Genomic DNA, 17,988 nt, shown 5'->3' on the forward strand with positions numbered 1-17,988 from the left:
AACATAAACTAATCAACATGGCGGTGGCATGAAATGCATTAGAAGCCAAACTAGATAGCTCTTTCATGCCAATAAGAGAATGAGAAAATTTTTAAGAGTTATCTCCTCCATTGCTAAGCCACCCTTGTCCTTTTCTTTTTATATATGTCACATGATACACGTGGCCACTGAAGCAATAGTAGTACTAGTGTGAAGGAGTTGAGTAAATAGATTATAGATAGAGGATTTTCATTGAAATAAAGGATACTAAGTCTCTCTTGCAGTTCAAGACAAAATATTCTAACTGGTCGGTGTTTCTTTGTGTTTTAATTCAGCAAAAGGCGACCATTTAGAATAGAAATGGAATACACAACCGAACAAAACTGAAATCGTAAATGGATGTTGCTTTTTGCCCACTTTGATTATTATAACAAATAGAAACATCCATAATCCCTCTATATATACCTCTTCCTAGTTTGACTCTCTTGCACTGCATTTTCTGAAACCTTAAACAAGAACAAAAATGGCTAGCTTTAGGTTTTGTCTTTGCATATTCCTGATATTGGTGGCTGTTTCAAGTTCTGAAACTCGCCCGCTTGATCAGTCTTTAGCAAGGAGGAACCTGATAAGGTCAATTCGTGCAATGGGCGAGACTGAAGTTTATAATGTTAGGCAGGGAAATGAAAACATGAACAAAGGTCATTTTGATTCCAAAAGAGTGAGTCCAGGAGGACCTGATCCACAACACCATTCAAAAAACCAGTAGTGTTGTTGTAGAATTAGTTCTTGTTTTTGGTCTGTTCTCTGCCAATATAGAGAAGCTTCTCATAATTATAAAATGTATTTTGTGCCATGTTATAAAATACTTGCCCTGAGATTTTGCTTGTTCCAAATTTGCTTCCTTCTCTGCTATTATGCTTCTAATTGGTAGCTATAATTCTTTTTTCTGAAGTTACACCACAGGTTAAATTCACTTGGTCTATCACATCGATTATAAGATCGTGTATCTTAAAATTGTTATCTGTATGAAAGACCCAACTAGTGCAGCCACCAGACACTTTTTTTTTTTTTTTGACATTAGCCACCAGACACTTAAGTGGTGCTCAAGTAGAAGTACCTCTAGATAAGATAAATAATGCTATAGAGTAGCATATAATAATCTCTACCTTTCCTCGAGGTAGGATCCATCCACAGCACTTATCCCTTTATAGATGTAACTAATTAATTGTTTAATGCCTATTAATTAAGGAATAATTAGGATTAGGAACTAAAACCTTGAAATAATCCAACTCATGCAAAAACACAAGAAAGCCTCCATTCTGACATCTCTAGTTCAATGAGAGAAATTTGGAAGTTCCCCTCAAAATTGTTATGTAATTATGAGTCAATTTTTATTTATACTCTACTCTATATTAGTAGTAGTAGCTTAATTATGCTTTCATTAGCTGCACTTTCTTTTTCTTACATTGTTTATGCTGTGAAGCAAGCACCATTAATTAAGATATAGATGCTTGAAGCTGTAGAGCACCACCAAAATGCCAATATTGTACAAAGAATGTCACTTTTCAAAGTGATTATATCATAAACTAATAGAGTCAAATTCTCTTTTGCACTTTTTAACTAGTTTATTATCAGATTAGATTAACAACACTATCTTGAACACTTAGCTGTTCCACTACTATTATATGTACGGACTGATGGAGCACTTTTTATGGGTAAACCTCTCTCACATATGCCATAGTTCTTATCTTATATTAGGGTTGTTCATGTAAATCTAGTTTAAGGAATTTTCTTTCAGTGTGAGCGACAATAATTAGTAATAATTAATAATTAATAATATATTCTTATTAACCATTATTTAGATCATTTTTCAATTCATCGTATAAGCAGCCATCAAACATGTAAATAATCACAAGAATATAACAAGTTGAATTGATAGATGTGACTTCAAGTGTCACGTCCGACTCTAATCACAAGAGAAATTGTCCGCTTTGGCCACGGGGTTGTGTCTCGGCCTAATCCGGTCAACACATACACCCACCTTCACGGTTTTATTCCACGGGTTAAATGAGAAACTTTTCAGGAGGTCATCTATTCTGAAATTTCTGTTAAACGAGCACGCTTAAATCTGGAGTTCTTCCAACTCTCCAGCCACTATACCAAAAGGCGCCTCTAATAATTAGTTTCTCCATTTTTGATATATGATTCGATTCATTTCTGTATCCCGCATTCTATTACCCTAGCTAGCCTGACATTTTAAGATCGTTTTGTCGGATCGAAATGTCACATCAAGCCCTTATTGGCTCTGATTAAAGCAATAAATTCATGCTCAGAGGCAATTATTAGCCAATTAGACAGGAAAAATAAAATGATTGGGTTTGTCTTTAAGCGATTATTAAAATGGAGATAAGGACAATTTAAAAGCTTGTTTTGGAGTGTAGCTAAGCATAAAGACAAACACAGTGTCTCATTGCCTTCCCCTACTCTACTAAGGCCTGACTAGACCTACTCATAACTCACTCTGTATATGGATTTCAACAAATGCAATTCAAGAATGAATTGATTTTTGTTTATATGGTAGCCTAATGGACACCTTTGATCATAAAATTATATGATTTTTGTTTTTCTTGTGTAGAGTCATACCACAAAAGTAATTAACTTGTTAAAACATAAGCCACACAAAATATAATAATAATAATAATAATAAGACAATTTATGATCTCTTGCGTTTACCAAATAAATACTTGTTTAATTTAATTACATATGTATGAAATTAATGGATGAAATAGACAACAATTAGTTCAAGAGATCAACCTAAGTTGCTTCTAATTAACTCCACACTTGATTTATATATTTGAAAATTATCTAATTGAGTATTGACTTTAAAAAATTCAACCACAATCGCTGATTAATAAAATAGAAAATAAAAATCCATTTTATGAATTGTCCAAGTGTCCTAAACTAAATTTTGAATATACTGCATGATGCACTTACTTCATATTGAAAACTTTTTTTCTTTTTTTTTTTTTTTCTTTTTTTTTTTTGACCTAGATAGATAGATAGATAGAATTGGATAATATAAAGAATCTCCTAAACCATTTTATAATTGCTGCAATATACATCAACTATGTTATCCATAACCTTCTAAATTGCGGTTCTATCATTAATCGACTTATGCAAATTCCTAGTGCTAAAGTTGAAGAAATTTATTCTTAAATTATGCTACTAATACCTCTCAATCTCGTACTCCACATTTATGGACAGTAACTATATTTTCTATGATTTCAGTGCCATTAAGCATGCCTGCGTTCATAAATATATAATAACAGACGCAACAATCTCCTAGGGGTCATATGGTTACTTTACTGAATGTCTCGAGTTCAAGTTTTGGATATGGAGTATTTTTAATATTCCAAAGGCAAAATTAAAAAAAAGTGAATTGAAGATTTTTAAAATTTTAAATTTGATTCTGCTTATAAACGAGTGATTCTTGATCAGTTTCAATTTCAACTGATTTTGTAGACTGTATTTTGAAGCTTTTTTTTTTTTTTTTTTTTTTAAATTAACCACGTAAAAAAACCTTTTTTTTTTCAAATTAATATTTTTATATGATCAATCTTATTTACATAACACTTTAAAATATAAAATAATATATTTAAAATATTAATTTATGAAAATAATATACTTTTAACAACAATTACATTTCTAACACTAATCATTATTAAAATTTTATCAAACAATAATATTTTATTAGTTAATCGATATCGTCAGTTATTAACTATCAACTGATAGGCCCAAATATGGATTAACTTGAAAGGGTTGGTTAAACCTTTTGGTAGTGTGAATTAGTGTAGTGGCAGTGCCATTCAGCAACACGTCAGTTATAAAGCTTGGCAGCGACATTGTGCTTATCTGACAGCAGTTTCACTATTTAATTACCACCGGCCGGAACATCCCATTACTAAAGCTTTTTTTTCTTTTCTTTTCAAATGAAACTAATAGAACAGTGGATGGGGTTTATATCTGTGAAGTCATTTGCTCATAGTGGAATCCATACAAGGGATAATCCAAGAACAGCTCACCATAAAACCGATTGTTTTCCTAATTTACTTTTTATTCTATGTATAAAAGGTTTTCTTAGATTAACTTGTGTCATCAGCCGGTCTTTTTCAGCATTTTAAGCTCAATCCTCCTTGACAGTAACACTCTAGTTTATCCAGTATTAATCTTGTAAGATTAACATTTCTCTAATTCACAATTGAATCAGCGAAATTGAATTATATTTCATTTGCAATGTCGAGACACAAAATCTGAATTCTGAATTCATCACTGTTAGAAAGATTTTATCTACGCTATCTTTAACTCGAGAGCATGGAGATGTGTATGTATATAAAACAAAATGAAAAATAAAGAAAAGAACTGACATATAGTGGACAAGTCATATTTCAATATAACAAGAAGATGTAAGGTAGAGAGACAGTTAAAAGAGCTAATCGAGAAAAAACCGATTATTCCACGTAGGCCGGCAAATCAAGATTGTGGGGATTGAATTACACTCTGTCCGTCCACTATATCGATTAGTGATTGAAGAGAAAGCAATATTGCATATGTAATATTACAAGCCCATATAAATATGCTCAGTCAAGCTCACCAGCCTATATAAATAGGGTTTAGGACACATTCACAAGTACCCTCAAATCAACCAGAAAACAAAATAAGCTGCAGTAAGTAACTAAGTACAGTGAGTTGAATGGCAAAGTTAGGGTTTCTGTGCCTGTTGATAACGATAGTACTTGTTTTGCTCTTCTCTGCAAAGGTAGAGAGTGGCCGTCCCCTAGATTCCAACTTTAAGAAGAGGAATGTAAGACAATTATACGAGGCCTTGAATGAGTTCGCCAATACAGCAAACAGAAGTGGATACGAATATCCTGACAGAAAGAGCCCTGGAGGCCCTGATCCACAACATCACTCTAAACATGATTAGCGTCTTCCGTATAATTAACCAATGTTTGTCTTGGTTTATGCTTTTCATTTTGTTCTTAATGTTAAGGTAACCTTGTCAAGATATTAATGGAAGTTTTACTATTCTGTGTTTCAGTACATTTTCTTGATTGAAATTTGCAGATTATCTTACCAACCTCTTTATATAATGGAAGTTCGGAACTTAACTTTTATGTGTTACCCAGAAAATAAATAAACAAATAATTGGGTGCAAGTACTTGAGAGGAATAAAGCTTGTTATGTTTTCACTTAAATTGGTAATGTCTTTGTGTTCATATTCATCCTCTTACGGAAAGAAATTTTAAGCTGATTATTTGACTAAATGAAGTGCTGGCGTATATGAATTTTTTTTTTTAGCCTTCCCTTTCAATAACATTCATCAAATTTATGAAAACTTTTACGGTGGAGGAGACTCGAACTCGAGATATCTCATTTTCCACGTTTTCTATACGATGTAGACGGATCAAACCAAACTTGATTAGCAAGTAGTATATGAACTTTATTAGACTCAGATGTTTGTTTTAAGTTTCTGTTTGATAGGTTTTACCTTCTTTGCCAAAAAGATAATGTAATGCATGCATTATTGTCACTAATTCAACAATGCAACTTATGGCTAAACACCCTGCTTCATCCAAGAGTTTAGATCAGAATGGGCTCAAAATTGCAATACATTACCAAAAAAAAAAAAAAAAAGGGTCCATGGATATATTACTACTAGGCCCAACCTCCATGTTATCTGGGATAAGTACATCTGTTTTTCCTCGTATATTTTCATTAACTATACGAATTATTGACCATATGACAAAAAAAGAAATAAAATTTAATTCACAACAAATTTGCTGTTCAATCCTAGAAAAGGTTACTACTGGGCCATAATAAGTATATCGTGGACAAAACATGGATTCTAGGATTTTGTCGGTAAACGCAGACAATTGTGGGGTTTGAATCATTAGTTAAGTTGAGTGTTGAGAAGAAGCCAAAAATGTAGAATGAAACTCATCAATGAAAATTCTGGAAGAGCCACGTCCATTCATAATCTTTTAGCAAGCAAGTATAATGCTCAATTCAATGACTAGACTCCCACACTTCTAATTGTCTAATACGTTGTGCTTAATCAGGAGAAAGCAATCTGCTATTCTAAACCACCAGGAATTAATTCATTGCAATGGTGATTATAGGTTTACTAATGAAGTTGAATTATAGGCTTTGAATTCAAATTCGATTAAAGTTAAAACATCGAGCTCGAGTTTGGCAAGCTTAAAAAAATGGTGAAACTCAAGCTCAGTTCATTGTAATTATCAAATAAGCTCGAAATCCGATTCAAGACTTATTTCAAAGCTTAAGAATAATTCATTGATTAAATATGTTTGACAAACATATTCCAACTTGGCTATGCTTATCAAATGAACTTGAATAAGTAATAAACAACTCATAGGAGGATTGATTTATTTATGATCCTAATAATTGTAATAAGTGGAATCAATAGTTCTGTGACTTTTGGCACGGATAAAGGGATAACTGATTTCAAATCGTTGACCGTTTTTTATAGCATAATCGAAAGTTTGTAATCTTTAATCAACTCAAAAACAAAATAAAAATATAAAAAATAAAAGCACTCTTCCTCTCTCCTCAATCTTTATGTTAATCCAAATTTTTATATGTTTGTCTTTGCTGTACTGCGTTCTGCATAAATCACTTTGAATATTTTTAAGGTATAATGTCAGGATATCAAGGCATAAAATAACACCAAAGTTATATAAGCAAAAGAGACAGAAGAAAACAAACATGAATTTCCAACTGCCAAATTAGGAAGAAGTGGAGGCTGTTTTTTATTAGTAACCATGTGGAAAGAGACACCATACCCATATGAAAAGCAAGAACGCACTTATCTATGGAGATTTACTGATAATCAAACAAAAGAATTCTATTTAAAAAATTAAAAAGAAAATCAGCATTAAAGGTTCTTTTGTTTTATTGGTAAAAAGGGTTTCCATATCTCCTCCCATTCAACTTCCCATTTACATAAATCTTCATTGTTTAACGTTAACTTATGTTCAACAACTGTCCAAAATATTGAACATAAAGAAACGGTTTTGATGAGTGGACAGACAAGTTCTAGTTGGTACTTAGTAATGAAAGATGGGAATTAAGAAAAGACAACAGGGTACACGACGATGGATTTGTCCTCTCATAGACGCCGCGGCCATTATCGATCGTTTAATCTTTAAAATTTCAGATATTTTTTCTTCAAATTTGCAGTATAAATTCATGTTTTTGTTCTATGTTGTAACACACTACTCTACTCACAACCCTAGAATATCCCTCAAAGCAAAATCACACTCTTACATCAACTCTCATGGCTAATAAAACTATGGTGCAAGTTTCAATAATTATCCTTCTCATTTTATCTTTGAATGTGATTGATTTGGAAGCGTCGAGCTTTCGTGGCGTTAGGGCTGTACCCAAAAGAATTGATAGTAGTTCTCTTTTGCAAGAATTAGGGTATGATTTGTCAAAAATGAAGCGTCTTGTGAAGAAGGAAGTGACAGATGCATCAACTTCAAGAGTCTCACCTGGTGGCCCAAATCCTGAACATCACTCTGAACCATCAGGAGCTTTGCCCTAAACAGTAAACAAGTTATATGCATGCACTGTTCAGAGTTCCTAAAGCTCCTTGTAAGGCAAGAATAGGAAGAAAAACGAAAAAGAAGAATATGAGCTTCAATAATTGGTGTAGAAAATGTGTTGGAGCATTGATCTCCACTATATCAATGGCTAATTGATAATTTAGTGCATGCAATTCATGAGCAGTGCCATTTAGTTTCCCGTTATTAAGTTTCATTATATTTTTGTTTTTTTCTCCCGTTTCTTTTTTCGGTCGAAAGTGTCTGTCTTCCGTAGAAGAAATTAAGAGTTATGTTCTCATTTAGAAATGTTTAATGTTTTAATATTTACAGTGAAATATGTTTTAAAATTTAATCTAGCCTTTGGTAGTCATGTTCTTGAAAGTCCTCCTGCTGAGGTGTTGAGGTTCATGCGTTAGGATATTGAAGGTTGTGGTTTGGCCTCGTGTTAGACGGATTGTGTCTTAGGTGTTCTCTCTGAGTTTTTTTCCCTTCAATGTATCCAAAAAAATTTTTTTAATCTAACCTAATATATGAGAAAACTATATATATGTGCTGAAAGAAATATGAATTTCAGGAGAAAAAAACACAAATTTGAATGAACAAATAAGTATCATGATTAAATGTCCTAGGACATGCTAAATAAATAACACAACAAAAATTGGAGAAAAAGAAAAAAAAATGAAGATGTAGCTGAATTAATCATGTTTAATTATTGTCAAAAGAAAACATTTATATTAAAATATGACCGTTGTTTCCTTAAAAAAAATATTCATATTTAACTGTATTTTAAATATAATTAAAAAATTAAAAATAAAAATTTAGAACATGCATGCATTAAAATATAGAATGTTTATATTTTCATTCCATATCTCACGTATCTTTTTTTTTTAAAAAAAAAATCATTCCATTTTATACTTATATTCTGAAATTTTAATCTGATATTTCATTTTAAATTAAATTTCAATTTAGAACCAAATATATCAAATCAAATTGCACCCCTAATGCAGCTTCAGACATGTGTCGTCTTGCACAGGAAATATTAAAAACGGGTTGTCGTTTGACTTAATTAGATTATAACTAAAATACGAAGAAGTATGAGGCCCGCTAATACAGAGCCCATTCCATCATCGTCGCGATTCGATCATTGTTCTTCAAGTGTCCAAACGATGGTTTGCAGTATTACTCTTCTTTGTGCATTTGCAATATTCTTTTTCATGGAATATGGACGCCATGATCTTTTTCATCAACCATTATAACGTGATCTAATAACAACCAAGAACCAAGAAATGATAGAAATAGACACAGGGGATAATGCTTTTCATTCACAAAGCTAGATGCACTATGAGAGAGTGACAATGTCTTAAATTAAATAGAGAAACAATGCTTTTTCACCAAAGCAATTTGCTTCACCATAGCCAGTTCTAGATAATGAACATTTTTTCAGGTATCACTCTCATGGCTATTTATAAATATAACTGAAACAAAAGAAAAACCTATTAGGCAATGATTTTGATTATTTCAAAAATGCTTTTAGTGGATCCTGAGGGTCAATATCACCCATAAGTGGGAGATCAACGGGCAATGTCTCTACACTCAGCCCCTGTTCCTTCAGCTTCACCACCACTTCCTCAAACACAAGCTTATTTCCGCTCCTAGTTAGATGCAGACCATCCCTACAATTCCAAAAGAACATTATAGAAAAACAAATTAAGAAATGCAGAAAACTGAAACGAGAGTATATTTATTATTTGGTCTAAATAATTATTCATAAGGTAGAAAATAAATGGATGCCAAGAAAATTCCTTGAACAATTGGCAATTAAATTTTTCTTTTTTCGGTTGTCAAACATCTATTCCTCTAATTCAGAATTCTAAGAGAAGCTAACATATATATACATATATACCATAAATAAGCTGTTTTCCAGTCGGGATTCTGCTGCATTTTGGTCCAGATATCGATCACTGGGCACCCACATTCTTCTGCAGCAGCAATACATGCCTTGGCATAAGCACCAGCAGCTTCATTTGTCCTCTCGGGCAGACCTAAATGATTCTCAGAATAAGGATGCCTGCACAGTTTCCGAGAGTTAAAGTTTTCATCAGAAATTTTCGTATAATCATCTAAAACTGACTATTACTTTCAAATCAATTAAGGAAAACCAAGGTTACATAGAACAATATATTCATTCTACTTATTAACCAGCAAGGATGATGATCACAGAACCATACTGGAGGCGTGCAGCTTCATCAATTGGAGGAGGAGTGATGAAAAGAACGATTGTTTTTGGCCAACGTGTCTGATACACAAAAAATTAATTAGCACATTAAAGTTAAGCAATTACCACCTCAAAATACTTATCAATCTTAACGGTAGAGCTTGCTGGAGTTAGCTTCAAGCTAACTTACTACAGAATCTCCTTCATTTGTCAAACAAAGCTAGAAGGCTCGAAATTTCAAAGTTCATGAGTACAAGAAAAGAAAAGTAATTCACCACTAACTTTGTTATGTAGCCAAAGGTTAAATAAACTTTTTATGCCGTTACAGAAAAATAAAAGTTAAATTGCAAAATTATAATATTTTAAGTTAGAATGAGCCTTTTTCAGGTGGGGTTAGATCTATTAGTTTATAGAATGAAGGACATAGCCTTTTCTAAAACAGAGAAAGAGAACTAAATTTAAAATTCCCCAGCCGATGAAAAGAGGCAAGAAAGCAACAAATAGAAACCAACAACCGCGTGACATTTGATATATAAGTATAACTAAACCCACTAAAACTCCAGCAAATGCCATGATGGATCACCAACGTTAGGAGGTCCCATTTCTTGTATCATGACATGCTCACATTCTTGAATCTTGGATCATCAATTACATCAACTTTACCATACGTAAAATAATAATGAATGCCCATAAAAATGGCTGCGTTTGCAAAAAGGAAGCCTGATGAGAAAGATAGTAGAGAAATCAATGATTTTGTTTAAAATCTCTGAAAAAGAAAATTATAGCTAACTAGCTGCCATTCTTTTTTCACATCCCATAACTATAATAACCAAATGGCCAACAATAACAGCGACAACTGGGCCACACCACTGGACATTTTGTTTGGATTCATCTCTCTCTTAATCCAATCAGACCCCCACATATTCATCTATCAATCACTCTGACACTAGTTTTGTCAACCCAATATACGATTGTGATCATTCTTGCAGATGTCCCGAAAATCTAATGCTAAAATCTACAATCCTCTATATATATTTTACCACATACCAGCACTTAATCAGTATTTTAACTATTCTAATGTGCATGTGTTAACTAAAATGTTTTGTTCAGTCGGAGCAAATCAATTTATATGCTGAAATGGTTGACAGATGATACTGTATTTTTTAGCATATTAACTAATTTGTGAATTATAGATGCACAAATAATAGATATGTAAATAACACAGACACACGTGAGGATGTTATGATGCAGAGAGATTTTTAATTAAATACCTTGAGAAATGAGAAAATGGCGTGAAGGTTGCTCTTATATTCTGGAAGAGGCACGTGTTGGAAAGCAGAACATCTATCGGGAAGGCAAGCATCGTTAGCACCAAAAAACACAGTTATAGCTAAGGGCGTTGCACCACCATCTGCTCCACCTTCCACTGGCAGAAACACCCTTTCCGCCGCCTTCAAAGCCCATCTTGTATTATATCCACTGTACCCTCGAAGCAGCACATCAACCTGAAAATCAAGATTACAAAAAACACGAAACAAGAAAATCATAAAGATCGTGTCTTTTTTTTTTCTTTTAACAAACATATAGAAGGAAATTAATATACCGTGCGAGCGAAATGGTTTGCAAGAGAAGCACCCCAGCCGTCATCTTTAAATGACTCTTCAGTGATGGAGTCACCAAAAAGATAAATCTTCGGCCTCATTCTTAACAAATCTGAGATGGGTTTCGCTAAAAGAAAAGGGAGAACAAAAAAACAAAAAAAAGTGAACTTTCAGTCTTTCTCTCTTTCGTAATCTGATCTTTTATGGTTGCCTTCTGTTTGTTAGCACGAACTATAAAACAACTCAAGCTTATTGCTCTCTTTTAACGGTGTTACTCATAAACTATTGAGGGTAAATGAACAGCGATTGGAGTTTTTAAGGTGCGTTGACTCTCCTTTCCAAGGATTTTAGTGGCTTTGGATCTCTCCGCCAAGTCTAGTTTCTTGGTTTCTTGAACTTCCGGTTTCGTTGGCGTATGAGTATAGTCAGGTCTAGTCGTATTTATTTCCATTCTAATCAATTCCAAGAACTAAAAAGTAAGTTAAGGACCAAAATAACCTTGATAATTAATTATTATACCAGAATTGCGACGGATGGATAAGACATTTGATCTCCGATTTGTAGTTGGTAAATTGTACTGTCATCATCTAGCGGCACAATTAATTGCGTTCGCTTACCTAATAAATGGACAATATTAGAAATGATAGTTTGCTATAGTTACGGAACTGCCACTACCATACTCTGAATTGCTGACATGACGGAGACCGCTCATTGAGCACTAGACTTTACATTAAATTGCAGGCCAGAGGATAGATGAGAGAAGGTGACTCTCTTTTCTCTTATAGCATCTTATGAAAAATGGAAAGATTGGCAATATCTATTTCCTATCTGAATCTGACGTGTAAAAAATATAAAATATAGATATTTTCAATTAGGCTTTCCATTTTCCGGACTTTTAGATAATACAAGCATTTATTCCCGCCGTTAACCTTAAAAATGCTTTTAAATATCAGATTTATGTATAATTTATTCTCTTTCTCAATGAAACAACTCATGTATTGATGTATATAGAAAAAAAAAAAAAGGAAAATAATTTATTTAGATCGGGTTTATAAATCAAACTAATAAAAATAAAATTTTTTATTGAAACGAGAGCATTTTTTACTTTTAAAAAATGATAAAATTGGAACATTTTTTAAAAATTCTTAATTATGATTAGTTTGATTAATAAACCTGATTATAAATCCAGTCCAGGCAAATAATTTCCCAGTAAATAGATACAAAAACGCCATATGCAATTTATTTTGATCAACTCATTTAAATGGCCAGCCAACCATCGCCATGGCCATGTTCTCCATCTTCCCTGTTTTTCGTCTCTTTGTTTTTTTTATTTTCTTGGTGGCTGATCACTATTGAGAATTTTTTTTGCTATGTGAAATATGTTTGATTGGAGAAATCTTTGTTGCTGGTGATCATTTTCTTTTTGAAAATCCATTATTTTTTTTTATTGGTGGTTTTGGATATTTGATTCAGTTTTATAGGCTCAATTCCGATGGTTTTAATGGTATTTTTAACATTTTTTATTTTTTTCTTCGTGCAATTACTGTGTCTCGTTGTAACTTCATTCAATTCAATTTATTTTTTATTATTTTTCTGATTTGAATTTGTTTTAGTTTAATGAAAGTAAAACAAAAAAAAAGATTTTTTATATTAAAATCAAAACTAAATCTTATTATATGTTAAAAGGTTTGATGAGTTTTTTAAATATGGGTTATAGGATAAAGAAATTGCATAATTAATTACACAAAGCACCTTTTCTTTTACGTTCTTTAAAAAATGGTATCTTATGACTTGAATTTGAGCATTGTTTAAAAAATTATTAGACGCATAAAGGAAAAATAATAATTTCCTGAATATTATATTTAGTTAATAATATAATAATATATTTTCAATAATTTTCTAAATACCATGCGCTAAAGATGTGAAAGGAGAGCCCGTATTAGGCCCATTAATTGTCGAAAAGAAAAAAATATGAGGCCCACTAAGGGTTAAAACTGATGAGATTGATGCAACCTCTAATAATTGCATTAATTAATTAATAGTTAATTTAATTGGAATGGATATTTAAAATTAAAAGAAAATTAAAGAAAGATCATGCGTCATTTGCTTTGTTATTAAAGATAATCGGTGCATGCGAGTACTAATTACTATCCCTTTTTATAATATTTATTATATTTAAAATTTTACGTTATTTAAAAAGTTATTAAATTTATTTAAATTATTAGATAAATTGATTTTATTATCTTTAATTTAATATTTATTCTTTAAAAAATCATTAAATTAAAATAATTCTCTAGGAACATTATTTTTTTTTTTATTGCAAATTAGTTGTATTTTCAATTTCATTTCTAGCCTATTCATTACTCTTAAGAAAGTATGTCATAAATTGAGTTTCAGTGCATTAATAAAATAATAATGCTTTCGTTGGAGTGTGAGCTACGAAAGCTCTATTGATAATAAATTTCACCGTGCTTAGAAAAACGATAGCCGCAAAAACATCTGCTCCTAAACCAAACTCTAAAAATGTCACCACCACTCTAACAAATGTGCAAAGCCTAAACTCAAACAAACCACCACTCTAACAAATGTCACCAAACTGATTTTCACGATGAAAAATGTCAAAGCTATCTTCAATTAGACCAAGCAGTTTCTCGTTATTCAACAGCCGTGCTTACCAGGGTTCACTAAACCAAATCTTCTCGCCAAATGAAGACCACATCAGCCGCTCTACTGCTACTACACTATCTTCAGTCCTTCAACGCTACATCAAATCAGATACTCCCTTTTACGGCCAAACGATCCATGCCCATATTTTGAAAATTGGTTTTGTACCCAATACCAATTTATCCATCAAACTCCTTATTCTTCACTTGAAATGTGGGCGTCTGAAGAATGCGCGCCAGATGTTCGACGAATTGCCTCAACGGACTCTTTCGGCTTATAATTATATGGTTGGTGGTTATTTGAAACAAGGGTTAGTAGCAGAATCGATAAGTTTGGTACAAAGGTTGATACTTGATGGTGAAAGGCCTGATGGGTTTACGTATTCCATGATACTAAAGGTTTCTACTAGTGGTTGTAATCTTGCATTGCCACGTAATTTAGTAGGTATGGTGCACGCCCAGATAGTTAAATCAGATGTTCAGCCTGATGATGTTCTCTGTACTGCGCTTGTTGATGCATATGTGAAGAGTGGGAGGATTGATTTTGCAAGGAGAGTTTTTGATATGATGATAGAGAAGAATGTGATATGTTCGACGTCTATGATTTCTGGGTACATGAACAGAGGCTTTGTGGAAGATGCTGAGGAGATTTTTAAGAAGACTATTGAAAAAGATGTAGTGGTTTTCAATGCAATGATAGAAGGCTATAGCAAATCAGTTGAAACGGCAACTAAAGCGCTTGAGATTTATGTTGAGATGCAAAGATTTGGTTTTAGGCCTAATATATCGACTTTTGCCAGCATTATTGGGGCTTGTTCTGTGTTGGCAGGATTTGAGATTGGTCAGCAAGTACAGGCTCAGCTTTTGAAGACCGAGTTATTTACTGACATAAAAGTGGGGAGTGCTCTTATAGACATGTATTCAAAATGTGGAAGAATTGAAGATGCACGAAGAGTTTTTGACTGCATGCCTGAGAAGAATGTATTTTCATGGACTTCCTTGATTGATGGATATGGAAAGAATGGAATGCCCATTGAAGCACTTGAGCTTTTTTATAAGATGCGCCAATGTGGTACTGAGGCCAACTACGTTACATTCCTTGGTGCTCTATGTGCATGTGCGCATGCTGGCTTAGTTGCTGAAGGTCGCGAGATATTTGAAAGCATGGAGAAAGACTACTCAATGAAACCAAGGATGGAGCATTATGCTTGCATGGTTGACCTTTTGGGGCGTGCAGGAAGTTTACACCTAGCATGGGACTTTGTAATGGGGATGCCTGAGAAGCCCAATTCTGATGTTTGGGCAGCTCTTCTGAGTTCATGTAATCTGCATGGCAGTGTAGAGATGGCAAGGGTAGCTGCCAATGAACTTTTTAAGCTGAATGCTGAAGGTAGGCCTGGTGCCTTTATGGCGCTATCAAATGCCTTGGCAAGTGCCGGGAAATGGGATAATGTAAGTGAGCTCAGGGAGACAATGAAGTCAAGAGGGATATTAAAAGATACCGGTAGCAGTTGGGTTGGAACTGAAAGTGTTATATGATGCTTCCGGTCAGGCAAGAGATGTGAACTGACATCATAAGTGAGAAGGTTCGTCTCTTTGAGTAGCTTTAAACAACATCATTCACATGACTTAATTATCAAAGCATCACCTTATCAAGAACTTTTCAGTTATTATGCTTTGCTTAGAACAATGTTCCATGTATCATTGAGGTTGCAAAAGCTACATTGCCGAAGTTTACATCATCAACTTGCTGTGGAAAATGGAAATTATATCTTTGGAATCAATGGGTTTAAGTTGGATTGGAGGAAGTGACGGATAACAAGAAAAATGAAGATGTCAAACGGTGGGGTTTGGTACAGAAGAATTTTGGCTTAGGACCCAAAGAATTCCTTAAAATATAATGATTTATGAACCTCCCCAAGATTTAAGTCCACATGCTCTAGATTTCAGGCTAATTTGTTGATTGGTTGAAATAACTGATTGAGATCTATAGGGAGACCGAGGGTCAAGGTTAGTTGTATCCTGTGTACTGCAAAGGGTTTTCTTCATGCAGTATTCGAATCTCAAGGTTTCATTCTAAAAAAAAAAAAAAAAAAAAAAAAAAAATCAAGGTTGAAATGGCAAATGCATCTCAGTTTCTAATTGTTAACTCTAAGTGTGAGTAGACAGGCATAGTTGGAATGATTTTAAACAATTTGATAACTGCTTGAAAGTGTATCAGAAGAATGTTCCTACATAATTTTCATAGGACTTGTATTGTAAAGAAGAGTTTGGAGCCGAGACAACAGCACTGTAAGTAATGCTGCTTGAGATCTAAAGAAGAAGACATTGTTATACAGGCTGAATTCAACATTCAGGACCGAAAGAGTATTGTTTGTAATTATCATTTACTACAAGATATGCCCTCTGAAGGTTAATTTGCTATTGGTATTCATTGTTTTGTTTTGCATCAGGAAACTGTTGATTTCCCGTATTGGCAGTATATTCCTTGTTTTTTGGTCAAATTCAACCTTGTCAGCTTAATTAAGCTTGTTAAATAAGTCCATTTTTGACGGCAACAGCATCACATTCTAATTAAAGACTCGGGGCAGACTTCAATTTTCTTCTTCCTTTGTGGTTCATGTGAGAGGTTGGAAGCTATCTGACAATTTTTGAACTGAAATATTCCTTCTTTCTTTTGTATGTATATTGTTCGTCATTTTCTTGTCCCTCAGGAATTATTGTACTTGTGTAATTCAACTATTAGAGAATAAATTATTATCATAAAACATAGGCTGCATGATTTTAGTAATTATCGATTAGTAATTACTAATTGAAATCATCCCTTATTTCAGGATAAGACATAAAACAGCTCAGCCTATGCTCATGTCATTCCTAGTTTGAATTAAAAAAAAAAAATATCTTGATAGATAAATGAGAAATCCAAGTCCAAATTGGAGAGGAAAAAAAAAAAAAAAACTCCATGGAAGAGTGACGGAAGTTGCTTGGGAAGTCGGTATTGGTTGGTAATCCATCCTTGTAATATTATAGACTTTGGCTTTTATCGTCGTTTAAACGGCATTATATAATACACGTTTTCTTTCTACTTGTTGTCTTATTGATATTCTTTTCTTTTGTTTACTCCGTCAAAGTTCCTCTACTCGTTTTTCTCTCCAACAGTTTTTCTCTACAACAGAACAGAGGCTGCCCCAACCAACCAGAACAAGAACAAGAAACAAGAAACAAACCATGTGTTGCTGTGGCGAAGATTGTGAATGCAGGCCTTTAGGGTTTCTCTTAGGCCTTCCTTTTGCCTTTCTCTCACTACTCATCTCTCTTGTTGGTGTTGTTGTGTGGATTGTTGGGTTAGTTTCTATCATATATACATCTCTCTCTCTTTCTCTCTTTTTTCTTTTTTCGATTTCTTACATAAACAAGATAGAAAATTAAACTAATACTTGTTTTTATGTTTTCTTTTTTCAGGTTGGTGTTGAGTTGCATATGCCCATGCTGCTTTTGCGTGACGTTGATAGTTGAGTTCGCACTGGGACTGATCAAGGCTCCCATTCTTATCATGAAGTGGTTCACCTCCAAGATTCCTTGTTAGGGTTTTTATTTTTTCTTTTTAAAGAGTATATATCTCATTTTATTTAGATTCATTTCTTGTTTTAATTACCATTGGATTGCCTATTCCTTTGGTATTGGGATGCGGAATGGTTGACTTTTTTTTTTTTTTTTGTTCTTTCATGTTAATCATCTTGGATTGTTCCTTTGTACAAGTTCATTTGAACTTTTGATTTTTGAGGTTTCTTAAATTATGTGTTTGCAGAGATTGGAAACACAGTTTCCTTTAATTATCTTTGGTCATCCATTATTTAATTATATATATATATCATCATAATTTGGTATCATCCATAATTTAT

The 17,988-nt window shown here is 33.2% G+C and overlaps 3 protein-coding genes across 3 annotated transcripts; 2 read left to right on the forward strand and 1 right to left on the reverse strand.

Annotated features, from left to right (window-relative positions):
- Window positions 1-8,894: 8,894 nt before the first annotated feature.
- LOC105649637 (SGNH hydrolase-type esterase superfamily protein) lies at window positions 8,895-11,816 on the reverse strand. Its single transcript, XM_012236345.3, has 5 exons — window positions 11,426-11,816; window positions 11,094-11,327; window positions 9,836-9,903; window positions 9,511-9,675; window positions 8,895-9,280 (listed from the first exon to the last, which is right to left on the reverse strand). Exons 1-5 carry the CDS (start codon window positions 11,522-11,524, stop codon window positions 9,121-9,123), a joined length of 726 nt encoding a protein of 241 aa, XP_012091735.1. The 5' UTR covers window positions 11,525-11,816; the 3' UTR covers window positions 8,895-9,120.
- A 2,018-nt stretch (window positions 11,817-13,834) lies between these two features.
- LOC105649638 (Tetratricopeptide repeat (TPR)-like superfamily protein) lies at window positions 13,835-16,856 on the forward strand. Its single transcript, XM_012236346.4, has one exon. The coding sequence runs from the start codon at window positions 14,039-14,041 to the stop codon at window positions 15,623-15,625; it is 1,587 nt and encodes a 528-aa protein (XP_012091736.1). The 5' UTR covers window positions 13,835-14,038; the 3' UTR covers window positions 15,626-16,856.
- Window positions 16,857-17,010: 154 nt separating this feature from the next.
- Window positions 17,011-17,922, forward strand: LOC105649639 (signaling peptide TAXIMIN 1). Its single transcript, XM_012236347.4, has 2 exons — window positions 17,011-17,430; window positions 17,549-17,922. The coding sequence occupies exons 1-2, from the start codon at window positions 17,315-17,317 to the stop codon at window positions 17,670-17,672; spliced, it is 240 nt and encodes a 79-aa protein (XP_012091737.1). The 5' UTR covers window positions 17,011-17,314; the 3' UTR covers window positions 17,673-17,922.
- Window positions 17,923-17,988: the final 66 nt, after the last annotated feature.

This window comes from Jatropha curcas, chromosome 11, assembly GCF_041381405.1.
Source record: "Jatropha curcas cultivar XTBG-Jc1 chromosome 11, XTBG_Jcur_1.0, whole genome shotgun sequence".
In the NCBI taxonomy this organism is placed as follows: Eukaryota; Viridiplantae; Streptophyta; class Magnoliopsida; order Malpighiales; family Euphorbiaceae; genus Jatropha; species Jatropha curcas.

What these genes read in the sequence shown, in the direction of transcription:
- LOC105649637 (XM_012236345.3), bottom strand. Translation starts at nt 11,524, where the DNA reads ATGAGGCCGAAGATTTATCTTTTTGGTGACTCCATCACTGAAGAGTCA. An exon ending in GATGAAGCTGCACGCCTCCA is followed by an intron (nt 9,676 to 9,835) that starts GTATGGTTCTGT and finishes GAAACTGTGCAG; the next exon opens with GCATCCTTATTCTGAGAATC. An exon ending in TGGAAAACAGCTTATTTATG is followed by an intron (nt 9,281 to 9,510) that starts GTATATATGTAT and finishes TTGGAATTGTAG; the next exon opens with GGATGGTCTGCATCTAACTA.
- LOC105649638 (XM_012236346.4), top strand. Translation starts at nt 14,039, where the DNA reads ATGTCAAAGCTATCTTCAATTAGACCAAGCAGTTTCTCGTTATTCAAC.
- LOC105649639 (XM_012236347.4), top strand. Translation starts at nt 17,315, where the DNA reads ATGTGTTGCTGTGGCGAAGATTGTGAATGCAGGCCTTTAGGGTTTCTC. An exon ending in GTTGTTGTGTGGATTGTTGG is followed by an intron (nt 17,431 to 17,548) that starts GTTAGTTTCTAT and finishes TTCTTTTTTCAG; the next exon opens with GTTGGTGTTGAGTTGCATAT.